Source organism: Pundamilia nyererei, unplaced genomic scaffold (genome assembly GCF_000239375.1).
Source record: "Pundamilia nyererei isolate P.nyererei 1_Seehausen unplaced genomic scaffold, PunNye1.0 scaffold00045, whole genome shotgun sequence".
NCBI lineage: Eukaryota > Metazoa > Chordata > Actinopteri > Cichliformes > Cichlidae > Pundamilia > Pundamilia nyererei.
In genome coordinates, this window is record NW_005187446.1 from 293,382 (window position 1) to 319,172 (window position 25,791).

Consider the following 25,791-nt stretch of genomic DNA (forward strand, 5'->3'; position numbering starts at 1 on the left):
GTTAAGGAGGGGATGCTGGACAGCTTGGCTCAGAGAATGAAAAGGAAAAAAGAGTGAAAGAGGGTTAGGGGTGGAGATGAAAGATTGCTGTGGCTGTTCAGTGGTTGCAACCCTGGGTAAACATAACTGGAATTGCAACTGACCAATTATTCAGAGCGGAATAATCGGTTTTTCCTTTATCCTGGTCTGAGTACGGCACAATTCCAGTTCACTTAGTGTTGTAATAATACTGCACATGTATTTGCACAAAAGTAGATTAACGGTTTCTGGCCGTCATACCTTTTTAGAGCAAAAGATGTGCAGATAAGAAAATCAGTTGATCGCGTGCACAAGAAGCTGCATATGCAAGGGAGGCGAAATCAACACGGTGGGAAACCACAGAATTTTAGCACTTAGTCACATAAAACAAGAGATAAGTGGTGCAGACTGGTAAGACTAAGATAGAAGGTGTGAAGACAAACAGTAAAAGAGAAATTCCCCTAAAGCTTGGCTTCACCATCTCTCCCTGCTGCTGTGCTGGCGGTGCAGTATCTGTGTAGGTGTTCAGCAGCTTTCATGTGCTGTCTCTTCTCACAGACATCATGCTTTTCATGTGCATATGTGTGCATGCCTTTACCCCCCAATTACATCTGTCAAACGCCTCGTGACATCACACGAGAAACTTTTCCTCCTCCTCCTCCTCCTCGTCTTTACCTACACTGGCACTGTGCAGGCGGAGCACCGCCTTCGCTCCTTCTTCCCATCCCATCTCTCTCATCCCTTAATTCATCTTCCACCCCTGTCCTCTGTCTCTCCCTCCCACAACCCACCATTTTGCTCCGTCCAATTATAACTCGATCCACCAGTCTTTTGCAGTTACCATGGCAACAGCTATGTTGGGCACAGGTTCTCCATGTCGCCCGCGGTCACAACTCTACTACTGACCATCGCCACCTATTGCATTAAAATAAACCAATCGCTGTTATGTGGCATACGGATACCAGGAGGGACGGCTCTGTGGGGGCTTTCTTAAGATGCTCGATTCGCTCCTCATTTTGTTCCAGTTTCATTGAAAGTTAGACAAAAAAAAAAAAACTGTGACTACAGATTATGTTCAGTGATTACTTTGATGAATGACACACATTAGGGAATTGAATAGAATCAATGCAAAAGGCTCTACAAGACTCATTAACACTGCTACCAACATCAAATGATGAGCAGCAGGAAAAATATGTGAAACACGAAGTTAAGACCCAGATCCCTCCATCAACCGAGTGAGGGAACTTGTAATGTATGTGTCTGACCATCTGGGGGCACTACTAGCCTGCAGATAAATGGCTAACAAACCAGAAAGCAAGTGCATAGACTGTGGAAGTAAAGATGCAAAGGGAAAGGAGAGGAGGAGAGTGGGATGAAGGACAGAGAAGAAATTGTGAAGGAAACTACAAACTCGTTGTAAACTTTGTCATATGAGGAGCACCTGAAAAGAATAATGAATGTGGGTTTGACAGAAACCTTAAAGAAGCAGTAACAAATCTCAATATCGCTCTAACTTTACATGCATTCAAAGTCTTGGAGCCACCTCAGACTACAAACTCCCAGTGCACCAATGCATTTTGAGAATCTCCCCAAAGTCCATCAGGAAACAGGATTATGACTGCACGTGACTTTTGTGGTAAGTCTTGAGGGCTTCACATTTGCTTTGGTGCCAGTCTAGATGGGCTGCGTGATCCAGATGTGGTTGTTGCCATGGCCAGGGAGGATATGCAGGGCTTTAAGCGTTACGTAAAGCAGGGACGGGAGGGAGTGGGGATGTTATTCCCGGGTATCCGTATCCGGGTAGACCAGGATGAAGAGAGCGAAGTGTAAAAGGAGGGGAAGCGAAGCCACTGCAATGCGATGGAGCAAAGGGTTAAAAAAAAAAGTCTCATAATTGTTTAGAAAAAAAATCAAAAATGAGATAGACGAAGGCGGGCGAACGTCAAAAAGATGCATCGAAGTGCAGAACAGCAGTGCAAAAAAGTGTATTCACGTGTTCTTAAGGGAGTGTGACATGTTTACTCCATGTTGCACAAACTGCGTGTGCATGTGACACTGAGACAAAGAATTATGAAGATTTGGTAAAAATGCTGAGGAATAATGACATATAAATAATATTCAAATATAAATCTAATAATTAAAGGTGCTCTTTAAGAAAACGTTCATGCTTACAATGAGTCTGCACAGAGAGGTAGTTTCACTACATGGTCGTATAGAGAAGAGAGGAACTAGTGATCTGGACACAAGAGAACAAATACACAAAAAACCCACCATAAACATCTTCTTCACCGACTTCAGAGCTGAACTGATGAAAGTCGTCACTAAAGAAGGCTACAACTTTCATTAAATATAAAAAGTCACGTATTTTCTGCTGATTTTAAGACAACTTTCAAAATTACAGACAACAGCAGAAGATGAGGAAGCAGCTGCTGCTGCTATTTAGACCAGGGGTGTCAAACATACTGCCCAGGTATATGTACTGGCTCAGCAAAGGGTCCGATGCAGCCCACTGGATAGTCTTTCAAAGTGTGCAAATTGCAGTTAAGTTAATTATTCATGGTAACATCTATTCTGTTACCATTTAGATCACTGAATAAATGACAAGAAAAAATACTTTACGTAGTCTGCCATATTTAAAGTGCAGTGGGGTAAAGGGTGTCTTTCACGGCTTATGGCTTGGATGAACGTATTCCGAGAGCATTTCTTTACACCTAGGGAACAATATGGAGGGCTTTATTTTCATAGTTTATTATGCAGTGGTTTTACTGGTCTGGCACACTTGAGATCAGATTAGTCTGTATGTGGCCCATAAAATAAAATGAGTTTTACACGCCTGAATTAAAGGAAACCCCCTCCAGTTATCCTAGATTGTTTCCATTTTCTGAGAATGTTGACTAAAGATGCCCGAGATGTAAGAAAGAAGGAGCCGTTAGTAACACGTTAGAGAGTAAAAACATGTGAGCCTGCTGAAGTTCTTCTTCTCTCAGAGAAAAGGGACACAAGCACACGTGCCACACACACACACACACACACACACACACACACACACACACACACACACACACACACACACACACACAGAAAAAGGGGGGGACTGCCTTTTCTATTTGTGAATATTCTGTGTTATGTACAAACTACATCAGTGTGATGTTTGCTTTGTTGCCATGGCAACAGACATTTAGCGCTCACACATCATATCCGGTACCCAGTGATTGACACTTTGTTAGTCTGTCTCATAGATGTGCGCACACACAGACACACTGCATGTAATACACATGTGACACCATTTTAAAAAAAAGGAGAAGAAGAAGAAGGCGGCTCTTGTCCTTTACCTTTTCAGACGGTTTGTTTAATAGCTTTTTGTTGTTGTTGTTGTTGTTTTTATGTTGCAGGAAGTTACAGGGGTGCTTAAAAAGACACGACAATGTAAAGCCTCATTAGCACCTCATAGATGGTGAAACACACACACATACACACGCACACACACAGGGAACATATGCAGCTTCGTCTTAAAAAGTACATCACAGTGTCAGCTTACCCGCGGAAGGGCATTGCTGTGTTATTTCAGAGTGAATTAATGAAAACACAACCTACCGATGCGTGTGTGCAGGATTATACTGCAGAGAAGACAGGACTGATTACCAATAAAGTAATTGCATGTATTGTCACTTTGATCTTTTCTATTTTTACACACTAACTATACACTTGAGTAAATGATCTAAGGGATGCTAGATTTGATATTATTTAAAATACATTCACAAATGTATCATAATCTCACAACTAGTTGTCCGTTATTTGAAGATTGAACTGTTAAATTCAAATGTAATGCTATAGAAAAATATATAAAATGATTCTTATAAACTGTTTTTACATCAAATAATAATAATTATTATTGTTGTTTAGGGTGATCGTGGCTCAAGAGTTGGCAGTTCGCCTTGTAATCAGAAGGTTGCCGGTTCGAGCCCTGGCTCGGACACTCTCGGTCGTTGTGTCCTTGGGCAAGACACTTCACCTACCACCTACTGGTGATGGCCAGAGGGGAATTATAAAGTGGAATTGTAAAGTGCTTTGAGGGTCTCAAAAAGCGCTATATGAATGCAATCCATTACTATTTAAACCAACTGTTAACTGTATATTTCTGTACATTTAAGTATTATTATTCATATTGCCGCATTCATTGACCTTGTTTATAGGTAATTTCATTGTTTAATCATATTAAAATGTTCCTAATTTAATGCTTAAAAGCACTTGAAAAAGGCAAAATCCCATGTAAAATTAGAGCAACAAACTGTGTTGTCATTACTGAAAATAACCGTATTTTCATGAGAAAGTTATTTTCTGTTATTTTATGGTATTATTTTGGCACCCCAGCTGCCGGAATGTTACTGTTTTTTTAGGATTTTTCTTTTTTTACGGTGCAAAATTTTAGTTCAGTCCTAATCTAAAGTTTTTTTAACCTTCTGTAGCTTTTAACATATTATTTTCTTTTAATGGCCTAAAACATTTCAGGGCGTGAAACAGTTGTAACATGTTGTCACTGCTGAGTTAGTAACCCATCTATGAGAATTTCGATAAGGATGAGGATTTCAGTGAGGATGTTTCCGCCACCTTATTAACAGGTGTGAGTATGGTTTGCTATAAATACAAGCTAATTTATAACAATACTGATACTCCACATCATTGCTAATACTATCACCCAAATACTCACATACTTATCATGCTAATATAGTAGAAGCTGAAGAGTATCAACATTATTTATTTTCAAAGGGTTTAGAGTGCCTGTTAGCGTTTGTGAAACAATTCCCCATGACTCCAAAACAGGAAAATTATCCGACACCTTTTTAATAATAACAAATTCACAAAACAATATTTAAAATTATCTGAAAAACTCCACCAACTGCTCGTATTCTCCAAGCTGATGAGAATACACTAACACCTACATGTACTTGCAAATTATAAACACGCAAAATGTGTGATTGCGTGCACACACACACACACACACACACACATAAACGCGCACCTTTTTTCCCTGTTGTATTTCACACTCTCCTACGGCCATATGCAAAAGCTCACACACCCTTTCTGACTCTACAGAAAACATCCTCGCGCGCACACAGCCGAGTGTGCGTGCACTCACACAAAGAGAGCCTATTCATTCATCCGGCGTCCCTTCAGCTGCAAAAAAGGGGATCTGAGGACGAACCGTACACTCAAAATGACAGCGCTCCCTTCCCTGTCCACTTCTCTGTCACACTCCTGAAGGTCTGAACAGTGGTGAGGGCAAGAGGCCCCGGTGAAGTGAATTACTCTTACTGATAGTACGTGTCCATATATAACACAACGGAAAAGTAGGCTTTTAGTTTCAACAGCTGATGAATAATGCTTTCTCATACACGTATGCACACACACGTACTCCATAATACGCCATAATATTCCCACACAACATACTGAAAATTACAGAGTATATCCTACACACATTAGAGTCGAGCCACCTCAGTACTCCTGTCCAAAAAAGCTGCTTGCACTTTGTTTCGCTATACTGTTACATGAGTCACTGTTAAACAAACAAGCGCATGGACATACACACAGCAAGAGCTAGTGGAAATAGTTTGTAGTGAGTTAGAATAACAGCTGCTGGGGTCAGGAAGTCAACATCACACGTGCACTTATAATAAGCACAATGGTCAGAGTTTTTCATAAAAATAAACAGGAGAAACAATTAGACAAAACATGCATTTCAGTTGAGCTTTTTAAAAAAAAAAGGATTCTGCCGTCTTTACTGAGGCCTCCTTCATTCTCATTCTCTCTTTTTAAAAGACTAAATAAAAGACAAGTTGGGGGAAAGAGTCTATGACTGGCCTACATACTGCTCATCGAGCCCACATGCTCCATACCCGCTTTTAATTGTTAATGTCGTGTGCAGCTTGTGACAACATTTATTTCTCCCTGTTCTTTTGTATACCTTTTTAATCAAACAAATCAGTGCTGTTGTGCTGTATCCTGGCTTTAGCGAGGTATAACTTAAAGTTTCTGTCTATGACTGGGAATATAACACTTTCTGGTACAAACCACACTAATCCTGTATGACATAGAGTTTATTCCTTATAGACCTCACAAGAACAGCGAACCACATGTGTCCATGAGCTTCTTTTGCATTTTTCTAACATTAGCACACAGAAATTATTTTTGCCCTATTCGCATTTGCAAGCAAAATCCAAACCAAGAACAATTTAAATATTGTTTTTGCTAATTTCCCTATTCTCATAACAATGTCTGTGTGCAACATGCAATTATCATACAGCATGTAAAACACGCTAGAAAATACACCAAACTCCCTTTGCTTAGAGGTACCACAAAGGATCAGAGTTCATTACCTGCACTGAGTGCTGACTAGTGATTTTAGTGACCGTAGTGAATTTATAGCCATCAGCAGTGACTCCTGGAACAAGTCTAGTCCTGACCTGGTGTTTCATATGTGCTCGCTCCAGAGCTTACACGGATCATGTGACCAGCTTTAGCACTTAGTTTAGTGTTACCAGCAGAAGTGAGGATGGTGGACAGACAAATCGAGATAGCCATATGGGACAACAGCATGATGGCTAACAGGAGCTCCTTTCACTGGGCAGCAGCACACCCAGGTCGTGGCACGTCCATGTGAATCTAACCCTCTAATGCACCATGGCAGTCATCTGCTCTCAGATTATGAGAGTGGGACGTTATGATATAAACCAGAAAAACATTATGCAGCATTGTTCAAAAGAAATATGATCGATTTATGGATGATTGTTCAGATGAACGAAATAGAAAAAATAGATTATATATGCATATACATCGTACATATACAGGAAGAGACACATACAAAATACAAAGCTATTTCCTTTCAATTTACTATTAGAATTGACAGACGAATGTAATTTTGGAATTACAGATTTTAAATAAATGTATCTCAATCAGTGTGTGTGTGTGTGAGAGAGAGAGAGAGAGAGAGAGAGAAAGAGAGAGCGTGTGTGTTTGCAGCAGTTTCAGCTGAATTCTAGATAATGCAAAAAAAATTCTATCATCACTTTTCACAAGATTTAGCTTCACAATCACTGCAAGTCTCATTTTCTGTGTGAAATAATTATTGGGTTCTGGTTGCAAAATGCTGGTTCAACGTCAGTATACAACACATCTCTGGCCATTCACAGCCGACACGTTTTCTGTGTGTGTCAGCAACTGATGCTACAGAATCACACAGATTAAAAAGAATACCTTTTAAAGAGTGAGAGAATTAGAAAAAATTATAATTTTACTGAAAATGTGTAAACAAATTTAAACTAAATGGTGCTAATTATGCTTTGAGAGTTCATCACAATACTAGGGTTGCAAGAAAAAAAAATCATACTAAGGTTGTTAAGTAAAATAAAACTATAGGATACTATTTTGTTAATTTTCTTACTGTAAATACAGAGAAGGAATTATATGAATCAAGCTGGAATAAAGTTTAACTCAAGTGATTTGTATTTAGAAAACCACAACATATCCTTTAAAGAAAGTCTAAACTCTTAACCTTTGAATTTTGAAACATGCAGAAAGTATAAAACAACATTTTTCAGTTTATTTTCACTGAATAATAATCTATAAATCTGTATCTTTATGATTGACTTGAACTTAAATGATAATATTAACATATTTAATCCGCATATCTCTTTTCCTCCTATTGTTGAAATAACTGCATTTTGCAGTTTATGTCTCTTTCCCTTACTTTTTCTTATTCCCTCACACACAAAATACACCCACACATCTGCGCCAATTCTCACCTGTGCCTGGACGTCCCATGATGATGTCCTTGCGTGGGACGGGGTGAAGACTTTCCGCTGGCAGGATCAGGGGCAGCAGAGCTGTGGGGGAAGGGTGACAGGGAACTGGCTGCTGGACCTCACCACCAAACCCTGCGCCCCTGTTCTCTTCTCGTTCCCCACAGCTGTCCGTGCTACTTGGAGCAGGAACTGTGACCGTTGTGCTGACAGTAACTGACAGGGCCTGCAGCGCAGTAGCAGGGGTGTCAGCGGTGGGCAAGGAGGAAGGTGTTGGGGACACGAGCACCAGAGTTTGGGCTGGGCTCCGTAAGAGGACAGTGCCATTAGGTACTGCGGCTGCAGCAGCGTTAATTGGGACAGGAACCTGGAGGCCAGAAACTGGCTGAGGAGTCAGGTGGGTTTGGGTGATGTCTTTAGACAAACTGTTTTCCTTCCCTCCCTCATTTCCAACACCACCTACTCCTCCTCTTCCCAGGGGACACTCTGTAAATTTTGCCAGTGGGACTTCGGGATTCCTCACAATAACAGGAGAGTCCCGCAAGGCCTGTTGGGAAACAGGGACCACACGACGAGGCCCTCCGTCAGTAGTGAGAGGAGAAGGAGGAGTTGGGGACACCAGAAGAGGAGGAGGGGAGACAGCAGTGGAAGAAGGGGGCCTGCTGGAGGAGGGAGTGGTCACTCCTCTGGGTCGGGAGAAGGTGGGAGTGTGTGTGCGGGAATGCAAAGCTGGCGTTTGGGGTGACAGCACTCTGAAAGAGCTGTTATGGTCGCCAGGATCCAGCTCTGTTTTGGGTGTGTAATCATGGTGATGTGAGGGCAAGGGTGGTGGAAGAGGTGCATCTGGCTTTCGCTTACTGGGGCTCATGGGGACTGTAAACGTAAGGTTACTCTGTAAGGTGGGTTGGACGCCTGAAGTGTGTCTCTCCCTTTCTCCTCCAGATGTGGATGATGCCTTACTGCCCCCTCCCCCTCCTCCCCCTGTGCCACTGGGCTGTCTGTGCCTCCGATGTTGCAAGACCGGGGATGCCGTAATCGGGGAGAAGTTGGCCGGCCTGAAACCGAACAGTGGAGAGGGCGAGGGAGAGGGGGCAGGGGAAAAGGGTGACTGGTTGGAGATGGGAGAAAAGGAGGGGGTGCCAGAGCGGGAGCTTCCTAATGACACCAGCATGGTGGCAGCCTCACACTCATCAAAGTCAAACCGTGACGACAGGTCATGAGGGAGGAGGGAGGGGAGGACCAGTCGGGGTCTGGAGTCTCCTCTGCTGCTGGCCTCACTGCTCTCTCTTGATGTGTCGTCCCACTCAAACTCACTGCTTGCTCTTCCCCGGAGGTCAGAAGGGGTGACTGTCCCTGAGCTGCTGCCTCCTCCTCCTCCCCTCTCTGCACCTGCAGCCTCCATCTCTTTGGTCCTCATGGACAGGTGTCTAGAGCAGTATCCTCGGCGCTGAGACTCCTTCATACAACCCTCCCTGGAGCACAGCCTCCTCCACTGCTTACCATTGAACTTCTTACGGATACCATTAGGTGTGCAGACAACATCACCCTTTTTGTATTTCTGCTGAGCCAATGAAAGGGGCGTCCTTGAGCGCGAGGAGGTAGAGGAGGACCCCCCACCAGAAGTAGGAGTAAGGGTCTGAGTAGGAGTGGTTTTGGATGGAGGTAGGTTTAAAGTGGTGTTGTTCATTTCAGACCCCAGTAAGGCTGGGGATGGAGTTGGCTGAGGACTAGCTACAGTGGAGAGGTGTGGGGGTCCCAAGCTTCTCACCACAGAGAGGTGGGGGGAGGAGGGAGGATAGCTGCTGGACTTGCAGAGGATGCTGTTGTGCTGAGAGGTTGCAGGATTTGTCTTATGACTAACGGTGTGTGTAAAACGAGACACCTCAACATCTTCTTCTGGTGTGTTTGGCTCTTTCTGTCTTTCTCGATCAGAGTAATTATCGCTGCATCCGTGACCTGTGCTGGTAACGGCACTAGAAGTCCCAGTGGAGGAATTTGTGGGTGGATGTACGGTTCCATAGTTATGTCCTCCTATAACCCCGCCATGTGAAAAACTATGACCCAGCCTTACTCCACCTCCCAACACTCCCATTCCAATACTCAGCTGGCAAACCTCTCTCTCGACCTCCATCTCCTCCCGCCGCTGTCTCTCTTCCCGTTCTCTCTCCCGCTCTCTCTCCTTTGCTCTCCCACCATCTAAATGTGAGACCTCCCAAGGAGGAGTGAGTAATCTCAGGCTCTGTCGGGACACCCACACAGCCTGGCTGCTTGTGCTCCTTTTCTCTTTCTCCTCTATTGCCCCTCCACCCAGAGTTTCTTTTTTTTCACTCAGGAGCACCTGGTAAGGAAATGAGACACCAGGGTGTGGGTCCACCTCAGTAACAATCCCCTCTCTGTACAACAGAGATTCTCCTTCCTCCCCACCAAACGGAACACACACTTGGGTCCCAACAGCTACAGGTGTCATGCCAGGTGGGGGGGCATCTAAAATAAAATCCACAGTGCTCTCAGTCCCTGACGACGTCATTGTACTTCCACTATGAAATGGATATTTTACAAGGGTCTCCTCTCCTTGGAGCTGAACTTCGACAGTACCCCCACACACCCTACGCACCACCCCTGGTCTAAAAATATGTGACGGGGGGCGTGAGTGTCCACTATTCGTAGCCTCACCACCGCTTGTGACACAGCGAGCCAGGACTCTCTGGTTCTTCATGCCTTTGGCCAGAGCTTCAGCTAGCCCCTCTGACAGATTGGGCTCTTTAGGGTGTGAGTTGTGTAGAGGAGCTGGGATGTGGTAGTTCTTCTGATGAAGACTTGGTCCTGATGCTTCCATCACATCCAGGTCAGCCGAGTGCTCACTAGCTGTATCCGTGGAGGAGGAGCGCACAGAGTTCGGGGCCCCCTCAGGCTCATTTTCCCCAGACTGGGACGCTTTTTCCTGGGAATCTGCTGTCCTGAGGGTTTTATCCTCCATGGAGACAAAATGGTTTGCTTCTGTAGCTTTACTGTCCACAGTTAGCACTGATGGCTGATTACCTGAGCAACTGTTACTTATGCTATTACTGCTATTGATAAAAGTAGTATGGCTCCCATCACAACTGTTACTGCTCATGTTATTAATACCACTTGTAGCGTTACTATTAGTACTACTGTTAGTGCTTTTATTAATGCTATTACTAACACTGTTACTAGTCTTGAAATGGTTATTGGGACTATTAACACTATCACTAACTTTGCTGCTGATATTGCAGTAACTGTTATTTACGAGAGCAGGGCTGGAGGTAGGAATGGTAGATGTAACACTTGCACTGTTGGCAAAGTGCTCATATGTGTATTTTTTTTTGGGTACACGAGCCTTAAACGTGGCTGTTTTCCTACTAGAAACTGAGCCTAAACTGGGGCTGTGACTGGTGGCTATAGAGGGTGTAGCTGTGGTGAGTGGCGCTGGGGCAGAGGTAGGAAATGCTACAGAATCAGCGGGCATAGTACTGTTTCCATTTGTGCCCGCTATCTTCTCCTTTTCTGTCTTTTCTTCTGCTTGCTTTCCACCATTCTCAGCTGACTCCACAGGTTTCCTCAGTTCAGTAGGCTCCTCCCTCATGGGGGTATTGCTATTTGTGATTGGTTCCTTGTCAGAGTTGGGTTGGCCGTGTTTGCGTTTGGAAGGGGTGCTTTGTGTGGTTTTGACAAGAGTCTCCCTCTTGACTCTTCTGGGGTCCTTTTCTTGGGGAGGCTGAGAGCCCCCTCTCCTCCTCCCCCCTCTGCCTCTAGTTAACGGGGGAGAACGCCCTCTGTGTTTCTTTAATGGCCTCATCTTTTCTTCACTGCTCACCAAGTCCTGCAGATTGCACGGCGTTTCCTTTTTTTTCTACTTCCAAAGCACTCCTTGTTTTCCAACACTTTTTCTTTTGCACGTTTTTTCTGTTCCCTCTGTACTGGAATCTGAAAAGAAAAAAGAGGTGCAGAAGACAAGTGGTCATTTATTATATTCATAACCAAGAAGTGCAGAGAACAAAAATGACGATTAAGAGTATGTTGGCTATCACATTGGCTCAATATCTGAAGTCTGTTCACTCTCCTAGTTTATGCCTGATTCGAGATAAACTACATAAACAACAAGGACAAAAGTACTTAATCTTAATCTGGAATCAGGTTTTCCTGCTACCACAGGTGTATAAACTCAAAAAGATGGGCACTGTAACCGGTCAGCTCATGAAATTTCTTCCTCGTAGATAATTTGACATTAAATGTTAGGTGGTATTCTTGCAAAGGTACAGAGCAGGGTTGGCAAGTGCTGAGGTGCATTGTGCGTAAAAGTCACCAACACTGCGCTGACTCGATGACAACAAGGCTTTCAAAAAAATGTAAAAATCAAGAAGTGCAGGACCGGCTGAAATGACACCAACGTGACGTCACTTTTGTGGTCCAGCTCTGTTTGCGAGGGCAACAACGTCGAGCATTAATGGGCCCTGATGTGTAGGCGTACTTTGGTCCATAAAGCGTACGTGTATAAACGAGAGTTTAAGGATGCACTGTTTTCTAAAACTGTGGGCCGATACCAAAGATTTAGATAACAGTTTGTATGGCAGCTGATAAAAAATATTTGTCTTCTTTTTGTGTATTGTGTTTTTGATATTTATTACCTCAAAAGAGGAACAAAGGCATTTTAATTATAAATAAATAGCTGCTTATCATCATATTATCTTTGAACATTTATTCAACAGAATACAGATGTGACAAGTGAGCTCAGTGACACAACATCGGCCACTGACATCGGTAAATGTCATCTTTTTGCCGATACAGCGTTAGTTATTTTAGGACGACATATCACCACATCCCTGCAGAGTGTGTGCACTCAAAACACAAAATCTCGATTATAACATTAATGACAACATTTCAAAACAACTAAAATGAAGGACATGGTGGATTTTGTTTTAAATATCAATAATCTCCTATAGACTAATAATCAAAGCACTCCAAGGCAGTCTCTGTAAATGCCTTTACTCTCACAGGATGGGCATATTTAACCTAAAAAACTCCAGGATAAGACTTCATCAGGGGGTTTATATACACACACACATATAAACTCGAAGGGCATCTCAAACAAAAACAGTCTGAATCCTACTCAAACACTCTTTTTATTCTTCTCAAGACCTTTTAATAGTTAGCTTATTACTAATGATACCAGCTGATTTAAACTGTGATGATTATGAGCGATCGCTGCCTAGGTAATCCTGGTCAAGCATGTCTGAGAGCTATGTTTACTCTGGTTAGGTCTGAGTGAGCGTGATTTAAAAGAAAAGGTCAGCAAAGAAAGAAAGAAAGAAAAAAGAAGGAACAAGTCTTCAATGAGGCCTTCATCTCGTCAATTTTAAATGCACACATAAATGCACTCGAGTCGCACACAGATCTCTGCTATACTCGCTTCAGCTACTTCGACGTGCGACGGGGCCGCTTTCTCACGACAAGTGTTACAGACTTGATGCCATGTGATCAACTTGGGAACGAGCATTTATTTTTCCTGACTTCCATCGGGAGCTAGAAGCCTGGCAGTGGCCTGCGTGAGGTCACCCAACAACATGAAAGAGAGAAAGAGGCTGGAGCATGTGGCTCTTAGGATGTTTGCTCAGATAGGCCGTTCTTGTATAGTCACTGGGAATTTCCACTGTCATTCTAGCACTCGCTGGCCCCCCCTCTCTTTTTCTCTCCCCTCTCCCTCTTTCTCGATGTCTCAGTCTTTCACAGTCGTCTTTTGTCAATGTCACACTGATACTCACACACACACACACACACACACACATTTGTACAAAAAGACAATTTAATTGGAATAATCTGCCATGGCAAGATATGCCCAAAATGAGAGAAATTAAAAGGCTGGCACAGGATCAGGCACACTCACTGATGCAAGATTACAGGCTAAATACAATGGCACGCACAAACAGTCTCACACACACTCGTACGCAGACGTGCGTATATGTGCTCCTCTCGATCAAGCTCAGCAGCTCACAAACATGACCAAATGCCTGAATTCACACAAATAGATATAAACTTACACATACACATTCAGGCTTCCTGTGCTAGATGCTGGAAAAGTTTGTTACTCTCTCTCTCTCTCACACTCACACACACACACACACACACACACACACACACACACACACACACACAAATAAGGTGACCTTTGTTGTTAACTATCTGTTTGCCAAAACAACACCCAATATGACACACACCAGTTCCACTTCCTGCAGCGCAGAAAAGCATCTCTTCCTGAATGACTAATAAACAACTTGAGTCTTTCACACACTCATCACTGACTCTGCATTTGGACCTCTGCCCTCAACACAAAACATTATTTATTGTACAAACAGGCTTTAATTTCCATTTACTCCACATTCTCGTAATTATGTTGCATATCGATGGACAGAAGTGAAATAATCACATCTTCATAATTCCCTCTGTAAATGCTGATACTGACGTTGGTTATTTCACTGCAAGGGTGCCACGTGTGAAGGTTAACACATGGACTGTAACTGCGAGGCTTCCTGCAGATGCAGATTGAGTACATCACTCTATTTATATCTTTGCATACTGTATTTACCATCAACTACAAAACTCTTCCTAAGTGTATGTAAAAGAAGTCGAGCACTGTTTATTTTATCCTTAAATTAAATGTTTCCAGACTTCTTCGATGTTTTCAGAGTAAACGTATCCCGATCTTTGACAGCTTCAAAGGGAAATTAATGCACCTTATTTATCAAAAATACTGTGCACTACACACCAGAAACAAAACCTAATAAAAGGCGGTATAAGCAAACATACATTACTCACTCCCTAATTACTAAAAAGCTCTTTGTCATTTTTAATTTTTAATTTAAAAGAACATTCATCCCAGAAAAAGAAAAAATCTCAGACTGCTGGAATGTTCCTTCCCAGGCCAAGTTTGCCCTTTATTAGACTAGACACGGATGCCTAGACTGGGAATGCTGGTCCAGTACAGATACTCTGGAGTACTGGAAAAGACAGGAAGGACTGAGGGCCAAATGGCTGACTGACTAGTTGGGTAAATGACTCGAGAGGATCTGATCTTAGCTCAGAAAAATGCGTTTGGTCATGCTAATGGCCCTCCAAAATGCTTTAGGCTTTGGCTGATAAGACAGTGGCAAGCATGTGTGTGTATTCACATTCTGTAACTTTTAAGGGACTCTACAGCTGAGCAGATTATGTGCAGTGAAGAGGAGTTTCAGCGTGGGACATAAGAGTTAGATATTTGGTGCAAGTTTGCAACGGGTGTATTTATTTATCATTGGGTTAAATTCTTCAAGCATGCTTGTACTCCACAAAATCTTATTTGAAATTTCCAGCTGACACGAAAATGTTGCTAAAGACACCACAGATATGTTGAACTATGATTTTATTTGTAAAAGGAATATATACATTTATGCACGACGCATCTATAATTCCTGTGTTACCACATAAATAAATGAAAAAGAACGTTTCACATGTCCTAATCCCTTGCTGAAAGATCAAAAGCATCATACACACTGCGCGCTCAGCCGTGCACCCCCTAACCTGAAAATAACGGCAGACCTTTAACTCTTGTTGTTTACTAGAGACTATCACAATACCAAAAAAACATGTCCAGAAACTCAGAACATCCCCTCCTGGGTGTTGCTTTTCAACATGAATTGTTAATCAAAAAATTAGGACAATCTGGGTGAAGCGGAGAGAGAAGCTCGGTCATAATTTAGGTAATTCAAGAGGTCTCCACCTTCCAGCGTTAGAGCAGGTTAATAGCAGAATATGTGCTGGTCTGATCTAAAGCTGCTGTAAATCTTGAACAGACAGATAATCAGCGTCTCCACGGCGCTGGACTGGACTCCTCTTTAAACTGCAAAAAGCTGCTGTTTCTCCCAATAAACACACAGGAGCCCATAATGCACCCCTCCTCCAAACTTTACGCACACACATTAAATGCTCTCTCAGGAATTCACCGTGCAGTCATGCATACCCTGTTAAAATCTCCCTTGGACCTATATATATTGTCACACAGTCACTGTGTCGTACAAGCACTCATCCACACTGACGTATGCAGGAGGGGGGGAAAAAACAACAACAATAAGGATAAATAGGCTTTTACGAAATGAATTTGGAGATGAAAATTCTTCACTTTTTTTTGCAAGGAGAAAATTTAGTGAACAGTTTACACATAGGTGCTACCAAGAACCCATTTCACACGCACACACACACACACACAAGGCATTTGTCGACATCATCTCAGTGTCAACACTACAAAATAAAATGAGTTGTACAGTGTTTATTACTGGAATATAAAACCCTAATAAACATCTGCCTTGATGCCAGTTTATTTCGGTCAGTCGTAGAGAATTTAGCCTATGCCCCAACACAATGTGGCGCAAAACGTGTGTGTATGTGACATGTGGCATTAGAGCTACTTACACTACACTAATGTCAGAGTTTATACAGCGGTCTTCAGGTTGAGTCCACCTTGTTCAGCACTGCGTTTGCACCGTATGTCAGTATGAGTGTACGTAGTTAGCAGGCGCGTGCGCACACACACACACACACACATACTGCAGCTCATCCCTCTCCTCAAAGCATTTTATGGGTGTCTGTACGGGCGCAGGGGCTGCAGTGACGGGGACATACGCGGGAGAAGGAGGAACGTGTGATGATGATACTGAAGTGTGCCGTGGCCCTCGTACACTTCAGCGTGTTAGGGAGCCTTTGCCCTTAACTGGGTCACCGGGGAGAACACAGTCTCACATGAAACAGCACCAAAAAAAATACATTAAAAAAAGAAAAGAAGATAAATCTCTCTGCTGCTATGCACACTCATGCTGTGGTTTGTGAGCTCATGAGTATGTGGGAAGTGATTTAACAGACAACTGACACAGAAAGAAAAATATGTTGTTAGGGTATTTTAAGTGTGTGTGTGTGTGTGCGTTATATACAGACGCATCCATTGTGAGGTAGCATGAATACCGGCAGCTGTTTAGCGGATGACATATCTGACTAATAAAGAAGAAACAACGAGAGCTGAAATTTGTGCATCCTGGCTCGTATTGATCAGCAAGGAAGGTTGGAGCATAGATCACAGCGACTGTTCCTGTTTGGAACCAAATGGCAGAACTGCCAATGCCATATCAATGGCCAACAGCTCAACAAGCTATACAGCACCATGGCCACACAAGTGCAACAATTAATAAAAAAAAAAAAGAGGAAATCTGAACCTAAAATGTAAAAACAATTCCTGCCACTGAAAAAATACCTAAAGACAAACATGACACAACTGTTAAAAACTGCCTAGTCAGAGATGTCAAGGTTGCATCGACACTGATTGCAGGATTGCTGTGCAAAAAAAGAAAAAAGTGTAGTGTTGGCGATGGAAGAGACGAGAAAACACGGTGTGCATCTTTTTTTTTTTAGCTGATCTCTGAGAGTACTACACAATGTCAAAGGAGTATTATGACTCGAGACAGTCAGGCGGTCTGCCGTGCTGCACGGTCCTCGGTAACAAACACAAACAACCGGTTTCAAGTGACGCTTTATTGTCCCCTTATAGACGGTCCCAAGTCTTCCTTATACAGCGATTCTTGGCATGCAAATACTCACTACAACGCCTGGAGTGCACGTATCCACTCCGGGGGAGGCTTCCTTTTAATGGTGCCAGTCACTCTAATTTAAAAAAAAAACTTGGGAAAAAATAAATGAAGCAGAATCTTTTTCGTCTTGGTGTTTCGCTCTAGTAAGCAGCTCAGTAACGTTAGTAGTAGTGGTGGTTGTAGTAGTGGTAGTACGCAAACGGTAGCGGATACAGCACCCAAATAATGACACCGTGAGTCAGAGCGCAGGAAAACTGGGTGCAATTCGCTCTGTAGGTGTTATCCGTTTCCTCCTAAAGTGCGCTTTTTTAACACCGAGCGAGCCTGTTAGTAAACATTTGGGCTGCAGTGCCGCAAATAGGTCGGTTGTTTTTCCTTTCTCGCTCTCTCTTCTTTTTTTTTTACTACGCTAGCGCTGCTCCACGCAAAACTCGTAAACTAAGGGAAGGAAGGAAAAAGTACTCCACACTAACCTCGCCGTTTTAACGGAGCTGAAATGTTCCGTGGGTGTCCGTGGGACTGCGGTAAAAACATTTCAGAAAGTTTTTAGGCTGTTACACCCCCCCACACCCCTCCCCTTTCTCTCGATACTTCCTCGCGTTGTCACTCCATTTCTTCACACGGTAGCGGAACAACCGAACGACCGACCGTTGGCAGTTGGCTCTCGCGTCGTGGTAACTCGCAGCTCCTGAAAATGGAAAATTTAAGTCAGTTTAGCTTCACTGCCGTGTGCCAACTTAGTTTCAACTCACCCAAACAGAGCTTTTCACCACTGGCCAGAGAAAGATTTATGGTCTTATTTTGCCGATGAGGAGGTTCGCGTAACTCATGGTAACATCCCTCGGCTGTCGGCTGTGGTGGCTGTGCGGGCCGGACTCACTCTTTACTTTTCCTCCGCAAAACATGTCTTTCCCCCACAGAAACTCAAACAAGGATATAAAAAACTATCGCTCTTCTTTTCCACTACAGTCACAAAATGGTGAATGAACCACTAACAGCTGGGCAAGCCGACCAATGAGAGGTCGTTGACAGGTACAGTAGCCAGTCAGCATCGGCGCCAGAGATCAGTGGGTGTGGCGGCCTGTCAAAGTCCACTTGACGGACTGGGGAGACTAGCGAATAGTGAAGTGGATGCTGAGCTAGACCGGTGTCCTGTCCCAAACTTTACAGTATCCAATAAGAGGATTGGGAACCATAGGAACAGCATGTGGGCGGGCCGAGAGGAGGGATCAAATGACCCAGAGCCAATAGAAAGGCACAAATGCCCCCTCCCCTTCTGAAAAGGAGTATGTTTACCATAATTGACAGCACAAGTGCCATCCCCGAGCAGACGGTGATAATGCATCAACTGTTTGTGCTCATCCACAAACAGTGTGGTGCAGCGGGAAAGTAGCGCCTCAGCGCGGCTTTACTCTCGCTGTTGGTCCCACATCGAAAATGTATTTTTTCGCCTTTAATTATCATTATTATGTCATCGCTGCTCACAAAGAGTGAAAACGAAGGAGCACAGAAAACCAGTGCGCGGTTTTCAGAAAGTTAGTTTAGGAGCTGCTCAGATGTTTGTGTGGCGCAGCCGACGCAAACCGCTCTCCCTTTTTCTCTCAGCAACAGACGCTCACTTTCAGCGCCCTCAGCCAATCACAGCGCGGCTTCTGACGTCGGCACCCTCTCCGCCCTGCCCACTACTGTTAAAGTGAACGGGACTAGTACAGGCTGACGTCACTTCACCGGCAGTCTATTGGACAGGTGCGCGGCGTCTCGGGGCCAATGGTCGCGCGCGGCGGTGAAGTCATCACGAGTGTTGCCACCAGCTGGACTGTGGGGGCGTGGACTGGCGTAAACTCGGCTAACCCCGTGTTTGCAACTTTGCAGGCAGTGGTGGTGGTGGTAATGGTGACAGTGATGCTGGTGGTGGAGATGAACCTGTGCACCGAGCACTGAAAGATGTTTGAGATGATAGCACGTGCCATCACTTTGAAGCATGGCACATTCTCTGTGACCTTTGACCTTCGCACAGAGGAAGGCAAATGCGGCTGCTTTACAAAAGATATAGTGGCATAATAGTAAACATTACATAATCCTCTGCTCTGTGTGTGTGTATGTGTGTGTGTGTAGTAAAGACCAGACTCACGCTGAGGCAGACAGCCCGTGCGAGCTCACGGGGGCGGCGCCCCCTGCTGGTGAGAGCGGGTCCACACGCCAGCTCGGCAATGAGTGGAGATGTGTAGACCTAAAAACAGAAGAAAGCGCTGATTGGCTGAAGGGAGCTATATGCTTTGTATGAGTATGACTAGTGTGCATTCGTGCGCGTGTGTGTAAGAAGAAAGACTGAAGGAAGGGTAGAGATAGTTTAAATGTTGGTTCAGACTGACATCTAGTGGCGATAGTTTAACACTGCAAGTGATGGCACAATTCACAATTACTATTATCTTCTTTCCCAAATTGGTGCTGCAGGCCCCACGTGACTGAGTCAAGCGTGTGCTCGTGCACGTCTGATAGGCTTGCTTCATCCCCAGATCAAAGGTCACATCCTCTTCTATTTTTCCTTTTACTTATGATATGTCTTGTGTTATTAAATTAAAAAAAAAAAGTAATTAATTAAACACATTCCTTAGGTTTTTTTAATGAGTCTTTTATTTCTGCAAATTACTTGAGTTTTTCAAAAAATTTATTAACTATAATAAGCATGCTTTTAAAGTACTGTGAAAAATAAATCCCAAAACTTCCATTTTTGTCCTCCCACTTTCCAAATGAGTATCAAATACTGTCTTAATTTTCCTCATCTCTAAACAATCCAATGAACCAAGTAAACAACACTCTGGAAGTTATGAGTCATGTAAATGACTCATAAGCCTCATAAGGCAGAAAGCCACCGACCTCCACACTAAGAAATCGATCAAATGACAAAGCTTCTCCTTTGCAACTTTTATATGTGTATATTTTTTATACTTTTATTATTTTTTTACTCTCATTATGTATTTCTGTCCACTCTCCCAGGGGATGTTTGGCAGCCAGACCTGCAGCTGATAACCAGTAAAGATGGAAGAGCTTCACACAGCTTATTATAGCTTATATAATTATAATAAAAAGTATGAATTATCTACATAAATACACATCATATAAAATTGTACTCACATAAGATTTTATAAATTCACTCAATGTAAGGAAAATTATCAGAGACACTCTTTTTAAATGACTTCAGACATTTTCAAGCTGTAGATAGAGGGTACGCTGTTTCATACTAAGGAGCATGTAAAGTACTATTTTATAATCTTACATCAGGAGTTTTTCCTGGTTTGTTTTGGATTCCCCAGAAAAGCTTTAGACCAGCGTTTAAAGTAAAATCACCAGCTTTGGAAACACCAAGAACTTAGGATAAAAATGAAAGCTGATGATATTGACTACCGTGGCCTTGTCAAAGCCTATTATCAAGTCAATAAAAAGAGGAGGGTGAAAGTGTGGTCATTCATCCACCCAAAAGCCCATTCTGAGCCAGGAAAAAGCACTGTATATAAATTAATAGAGAGGAAGGTAAAGTAAATAAGATGAGGGCAGCACAGATTGGAAACACACGAGCTTTTAAGCTAGCTGTGCCGTCCAATAACACAAAGGCAGAACGTTTTTTTTTTTTTCAAAGCACTGCAGATGTCTACATGCTGACCTGGACTACTGATGCCCTTCGAGGCTCCGCTGATTAAAAAAGCAATGATGTTCAGAGGTTCATCTTTGACATATAAAGCTTCTGAGGGGCACATCTCCAGTGTTGCATACAGTTTGCCTGGAGTGACCCTGTGGAAGTGGTAATGGATCGAGCAGGCCACAAAGTCAGACCAACTCAATTCACATCTGCTGATGGCTAAGCTGACACCCTTTACCACCTGTTAACTCTCATTCAAATGCAGAGTTTCTGCACTCTGCATCACCTCCACCTCCATCTCCAACCCTCCTCTCGTGTTGTTCCTGTCTGCTTTGTTTTGTGGCGAGCTCTCTGACTTTACATGTTCTGTACGCCACTAGAGTGCATTTTACATTGAGGCAAAGTCTAAAAAAATGGAGAATATATATAAAAATGTCTGTAACAGCAGTTAATTCAACCCTTCTTTTATAAAGCTTCTGAATTAAAGGTCACTGACTAGTTCATTGCAGAACTGTTAACCACATGCCATGGTCTTCTTCGCTTGGTTGTTAAAGTACTTGCAATATGTACTCAGCCTTTTAACTTCACTCAGTCACTGAGTCGACCATGAACTCCTAAAGTTTGGCCAAGGCTGTGTCATGCAACAGGACAATGATCCCAAATACAGCAGAATCTCAATCCAGAATGAACTGTAAAGAAGAGTGGGCCAGAATTTGCTGTCACAGTGGCTCCGTCGCCCTGATATCCCCTTGTTTTGTTTTCAGGGTGCTTTTCACGTCTTTTTCCCTCATGCAATTGTACCTTGTTAGCAAGTCCCCCTTGTGTTGAACTCTTCTCCATAGGACCCTGACCTCTGACCCCTCACCCTTAACCCTCTCCCTGTGTGCTCATCACTTGGCTGTCAGTCAAACACCACAGACCCTCCTCTCCTGCTGGGCTCTGCTGTCAGACAACAGCAGGGGAAACACTGAGAGGGAAGAAAGAAGGAACATTAAGTGGAAAACTTTACTAGAGAGCAACAACTTAGTATACAAGTTGTATTTCTAAAATATTTGGTCCAAAACAGTAACTAGTTTATGGTTAACTCTTCCCATGTTGTGTGTTAAACAACACCAAACACATAGTCAGAATCACATCGCACAAATCTCTCGCCTCAGGGTTTAAAAGCAAGACACTCACATTAGCATAACCTCTGACCTGTGACCCTCACCTTGACCTTTCACCCACACATTCCTGCCCCATCAAACTCAGGACAGGAGATAAAGATAGAAATTTAAAAGGTTAAAAGCCTCTCAAACCAGCAGCTCTGCAGTCAGGAGGACAGCAGGCTGCAATAAAAAATAACAATAAAACTCTGATATTATTATTCAGTAAAACTAAGTTTGGATTTATTCTACTATGAAGTTATGGCTTCAACTGACAGTCAGACAATCCCAGCATGAGGATGGAGTCTCTACAACAACACAGGCTGAGCCACGATAGCAAAGTTTAGCATTATTAGCCATGTTAGCGGCATGGCTTCAAGGATTTTCATACTCTTGGCTCTGTGTGATCAGCCCAGAGTATAAAATGCTTTTATGGTCATCTCAGGAAGACAGTTCCACCCAATCCACCTAAGGTTAAAACCTTTTGTTAGTGAGGCTCGTCCAATCACAAAAAGTTGTCTCAAACTGAACACAGACTTAACGAGCGAGAAATTGAAGCAGCTTCTTTCAGACTGAGGATGAAGCAAAGGGCTGCCACAAGTCTAAATATGGATTATTTTGAACAATGAATCATGCAAAGCTAGTCTATTTGAGTGCAACTGTTTTTTATTTGATCTGTATACAAACACACAATGATGTGAGACAGCTGGGTGACGACGGACAGGTGAAGACAATCAAACAATGAAGAGGACATAACGCTTAACACATGGCACAAGACATGTTGCACCACCAAAGTAAAATAGCAAATAAACAACATCAAAGCAGAAACACGAGAATAAGATCAGAGGGAAAATGATGTGGAAACAAAATGTATACCAGAGAGAACTAAAGAAATTGCCAAAGGTAACAATTCTACAAGAACTCACTAAAAATGTAGACGTACAAAGTACAAATCCAAAAGACAAACTATAGAGAATTTAAAGAAAGTTAGAGGGTGTCGAGCGTAGGTCAGAAAGTAGAGCTGATCATCTACTAAATAAAATGGTTGGTGGTTCAGTCCAGCTGCTCCAGTCTGTATGCCGAAGTGTCATTGGGCAAGATAGTGAACCCCAAATTGTTCCTGTGGCATTCATGTGTGAATGTTACATATAAGCACTTAGGGATAGATAAAAGTGCTTGTACGAGTGTAAATGAGGCTCATAGCATAAAGTGCTTTGAGTGCTCAAGTAGAAGAGTGCTATATTAGAACCAATCCATTTAGCTAAGCTAGGTTTAGACTGGTAATTTTAATTGTGTGGGTTTATTAGGGCTACGGCAGTCTTACAGAAGTTCATTGTCTGAAAAACATTTAAAAGTATAGATGCTGTCAGGTTAGCTGAAAACACAGTCTGACCCACAGTAAATCACTTAGTGCTACATCAATGAGGAAAGATTTTCATACATCTTTAATAAATTCACCGAACACAAAAGCATGGAAGATGGTCTCCACCACTAAAAACACATCAAAACAAATCAGCTGGGAAGAGCTAAGTAGAAATTTTGGGTTATTATCGCCAAACAACTTATTTATGGACTGAATTTTCAATTATAGCAATTAAAAATGTATATATATATTATTATGGCCCTGCTACAGACTGGCCACCTGTCCAGGGTGTGCCCGGCCTCTCACCCAATGACAGCTGGGATAGGCTCCAGTGCCCCTGGATATATATTTTATTATTTAAAAAAAAAATATTTAAAACATTTCAAAATATTATTTTCAGTGGCAGAAATGAGCTTCCACACAGCCAAACTCTCTTGTACACACATAGTTTCACTTTTTAATTTCGTTTTTAGTTAACTTTAATAAACCTGATTGATGACCTGCAACTTTTTCATTAACTTAACAGTCAGTTAACTTTCCTCTAGCACTGTCATGACCCCCCAAAAATTAGCATTTAGCTAATACATTTAGCTAAAATGTCAGCTAAAGGCAGGATGTAAGCTAATTTAGATGCTGATAAAGCAGCTAGGTGGATTTCTTTTTTCAAATTAACCTGCAAACATGTTTTAATTCAATGTGTGGCCCTTTACTTACTTTCTTAAATTGATGCTGCCCACTCTGGTTCGCACCTACCTGGGGAACTGCTGACTTGCCTGTCCTCTAAGCTCCATTTTGTTTTAGGTGCTTTCTTGCATGTTAGCAATTAACATGCTAACCTGAGAAGGCTAATATTGTGAACAGTAGCCACACCATAACATAAATTCATGCAGACAAGTTTCCACGTCAAATAATTAATGTGAATGATTCACTAAAGTCAGGAAGACAACTGAAAAAGACAATTTTGATGAAAGGGGGGTCCACATATAAAAATATCACATTAAGTATTTGGAGGACCGGGAGAAAATTTCATATAATTATGTTAGCCAAAATTCTGTCAAAAATATGGTTTAAGGCTGTTATTATTAGTTAGGGTTTGTTCCTGGACCATAGCAACTTGGTGGATAAACATTAAACTGGAAGATTGATCCTGTGTGAATTGATAAGTACGGCCAGAGTTCTTCTTATTCTTATAATGGTGTACAACCAACTCACTGCTGGCGGTCCTTCAGTTCCTCCAGTCATGATGTCCTTTTTTTAACTACTCTTGCTTTCTGATGACATGTTAGAAATGGGCGAGTCGTAGCTTGTTCTTATAATGCTTGTTCTTCGTTATTTGTCCTTCCGGCAACATTGTTGGTTGAGTTCTACCAAGACTAATTGGTTGGTCCTTCTTGGTATTGATAAAATCTGTCTCGAGCACCACTTGTTCATTTCTGCAACTACAAGTGACCACAGAGAAAATCTAACTGTGTGCAAGTCTTCTTTCCAATAACAGATAAATGTCTTATTGCCATACCGTTGTGTTTCTCCTATTGATTTACAGTGTTATTTAGACACTTTTAATAGTTTATTTGCACTGTTCATATTGCTGCAGATAACTAACACTCAGGGGTTAAAGTGAGCCGAGTGTGCTGGCCATTAATGTCAAATTAGTTCATTTGTCATGTCCTACAGTGACCGCATGGAGAAACCTGCTCAATAATAAGAAAATAATGACATCCCACAGCCACTCATACCCTCATTACATTGTTTTTTTTCTCATCCCTGTGATGCTTCATAATGCAGATGGAAAGTTGCGGTTGCACACTTCAGCATCCAGCTAGCTATAAAGAAAGAGGAGGAAAAACAGAGCAGGTACATTCAAATGCAACTTTTCAAGCAGCTCCACAACTATCAGCAAACACACAAACTGTTTCTCGGTTATTGCATGGATATAAAAACATTTTCTCCCTCTGGATGTTTTACTCTAACATGATCTTTGCTGCTGCAGGCATCTCCCAGATTTCCTTCAGATCCATGTTTCTCTCTCTCTTCTAATGTTCCTGGTTTTGCTAAAGCATTCTTACATAAGGGGCCCAGCGTCTTTGAATAGATTTGTACAAAAAATTTGAGCACCCTTCACTTCAGGCCTCGAGGGAGGGAGTCTGTTACTGAAGGGATGGCAATGCTTTTTGTGTGCCGAGTGTCAGGAGAGGGCAGGTTTGTT

General features: G+C 42.6%; 1 protein-coding gene across 6 annotated transcripts in view; it reads right to left on the reverse strand.

Annotated features, from left to right (window-relative positions):
* The window catches only part of cicb (capicua transcriptional repressor b), a 40,902-nt gene extending 22,275 nt beyond the window's left edge, over window positions 1–18,627 (reverse strand). For 4 of the 6 annotated variants that reach the window (XM_005731832.1, XM_013910532.1, XM_013910533.1 and 1 more), the window contains exons 1-3: window positions 18,193–18,627; window positions 17,914–18,128; window positions 7,818–11,759 (exon numbers count right to left, since the gene is read on the reverse strand). In XM_005731832.1, coding sequence (XP_005731889.1) covers window positions 7,818–11,631 — 3,814 coding nt within the window. In that variant the 5' untranslated portion in view covers window positions 11,632–11,759; window positions 17,914–18,128; window positions 18,193–18,627. Of the gene's footprint in view, window positions 1–7,817; window positions 11,760–17,913; window positions 18,166–18,192 lie in introns of those variants that run through there. The other 2 variants (XM_013910531.1, XM_013910530.1) reach the window with 2 other exon arrangements.
* Window positions 18,628–25,791: the final 7,164 nt, after the last annotated feature.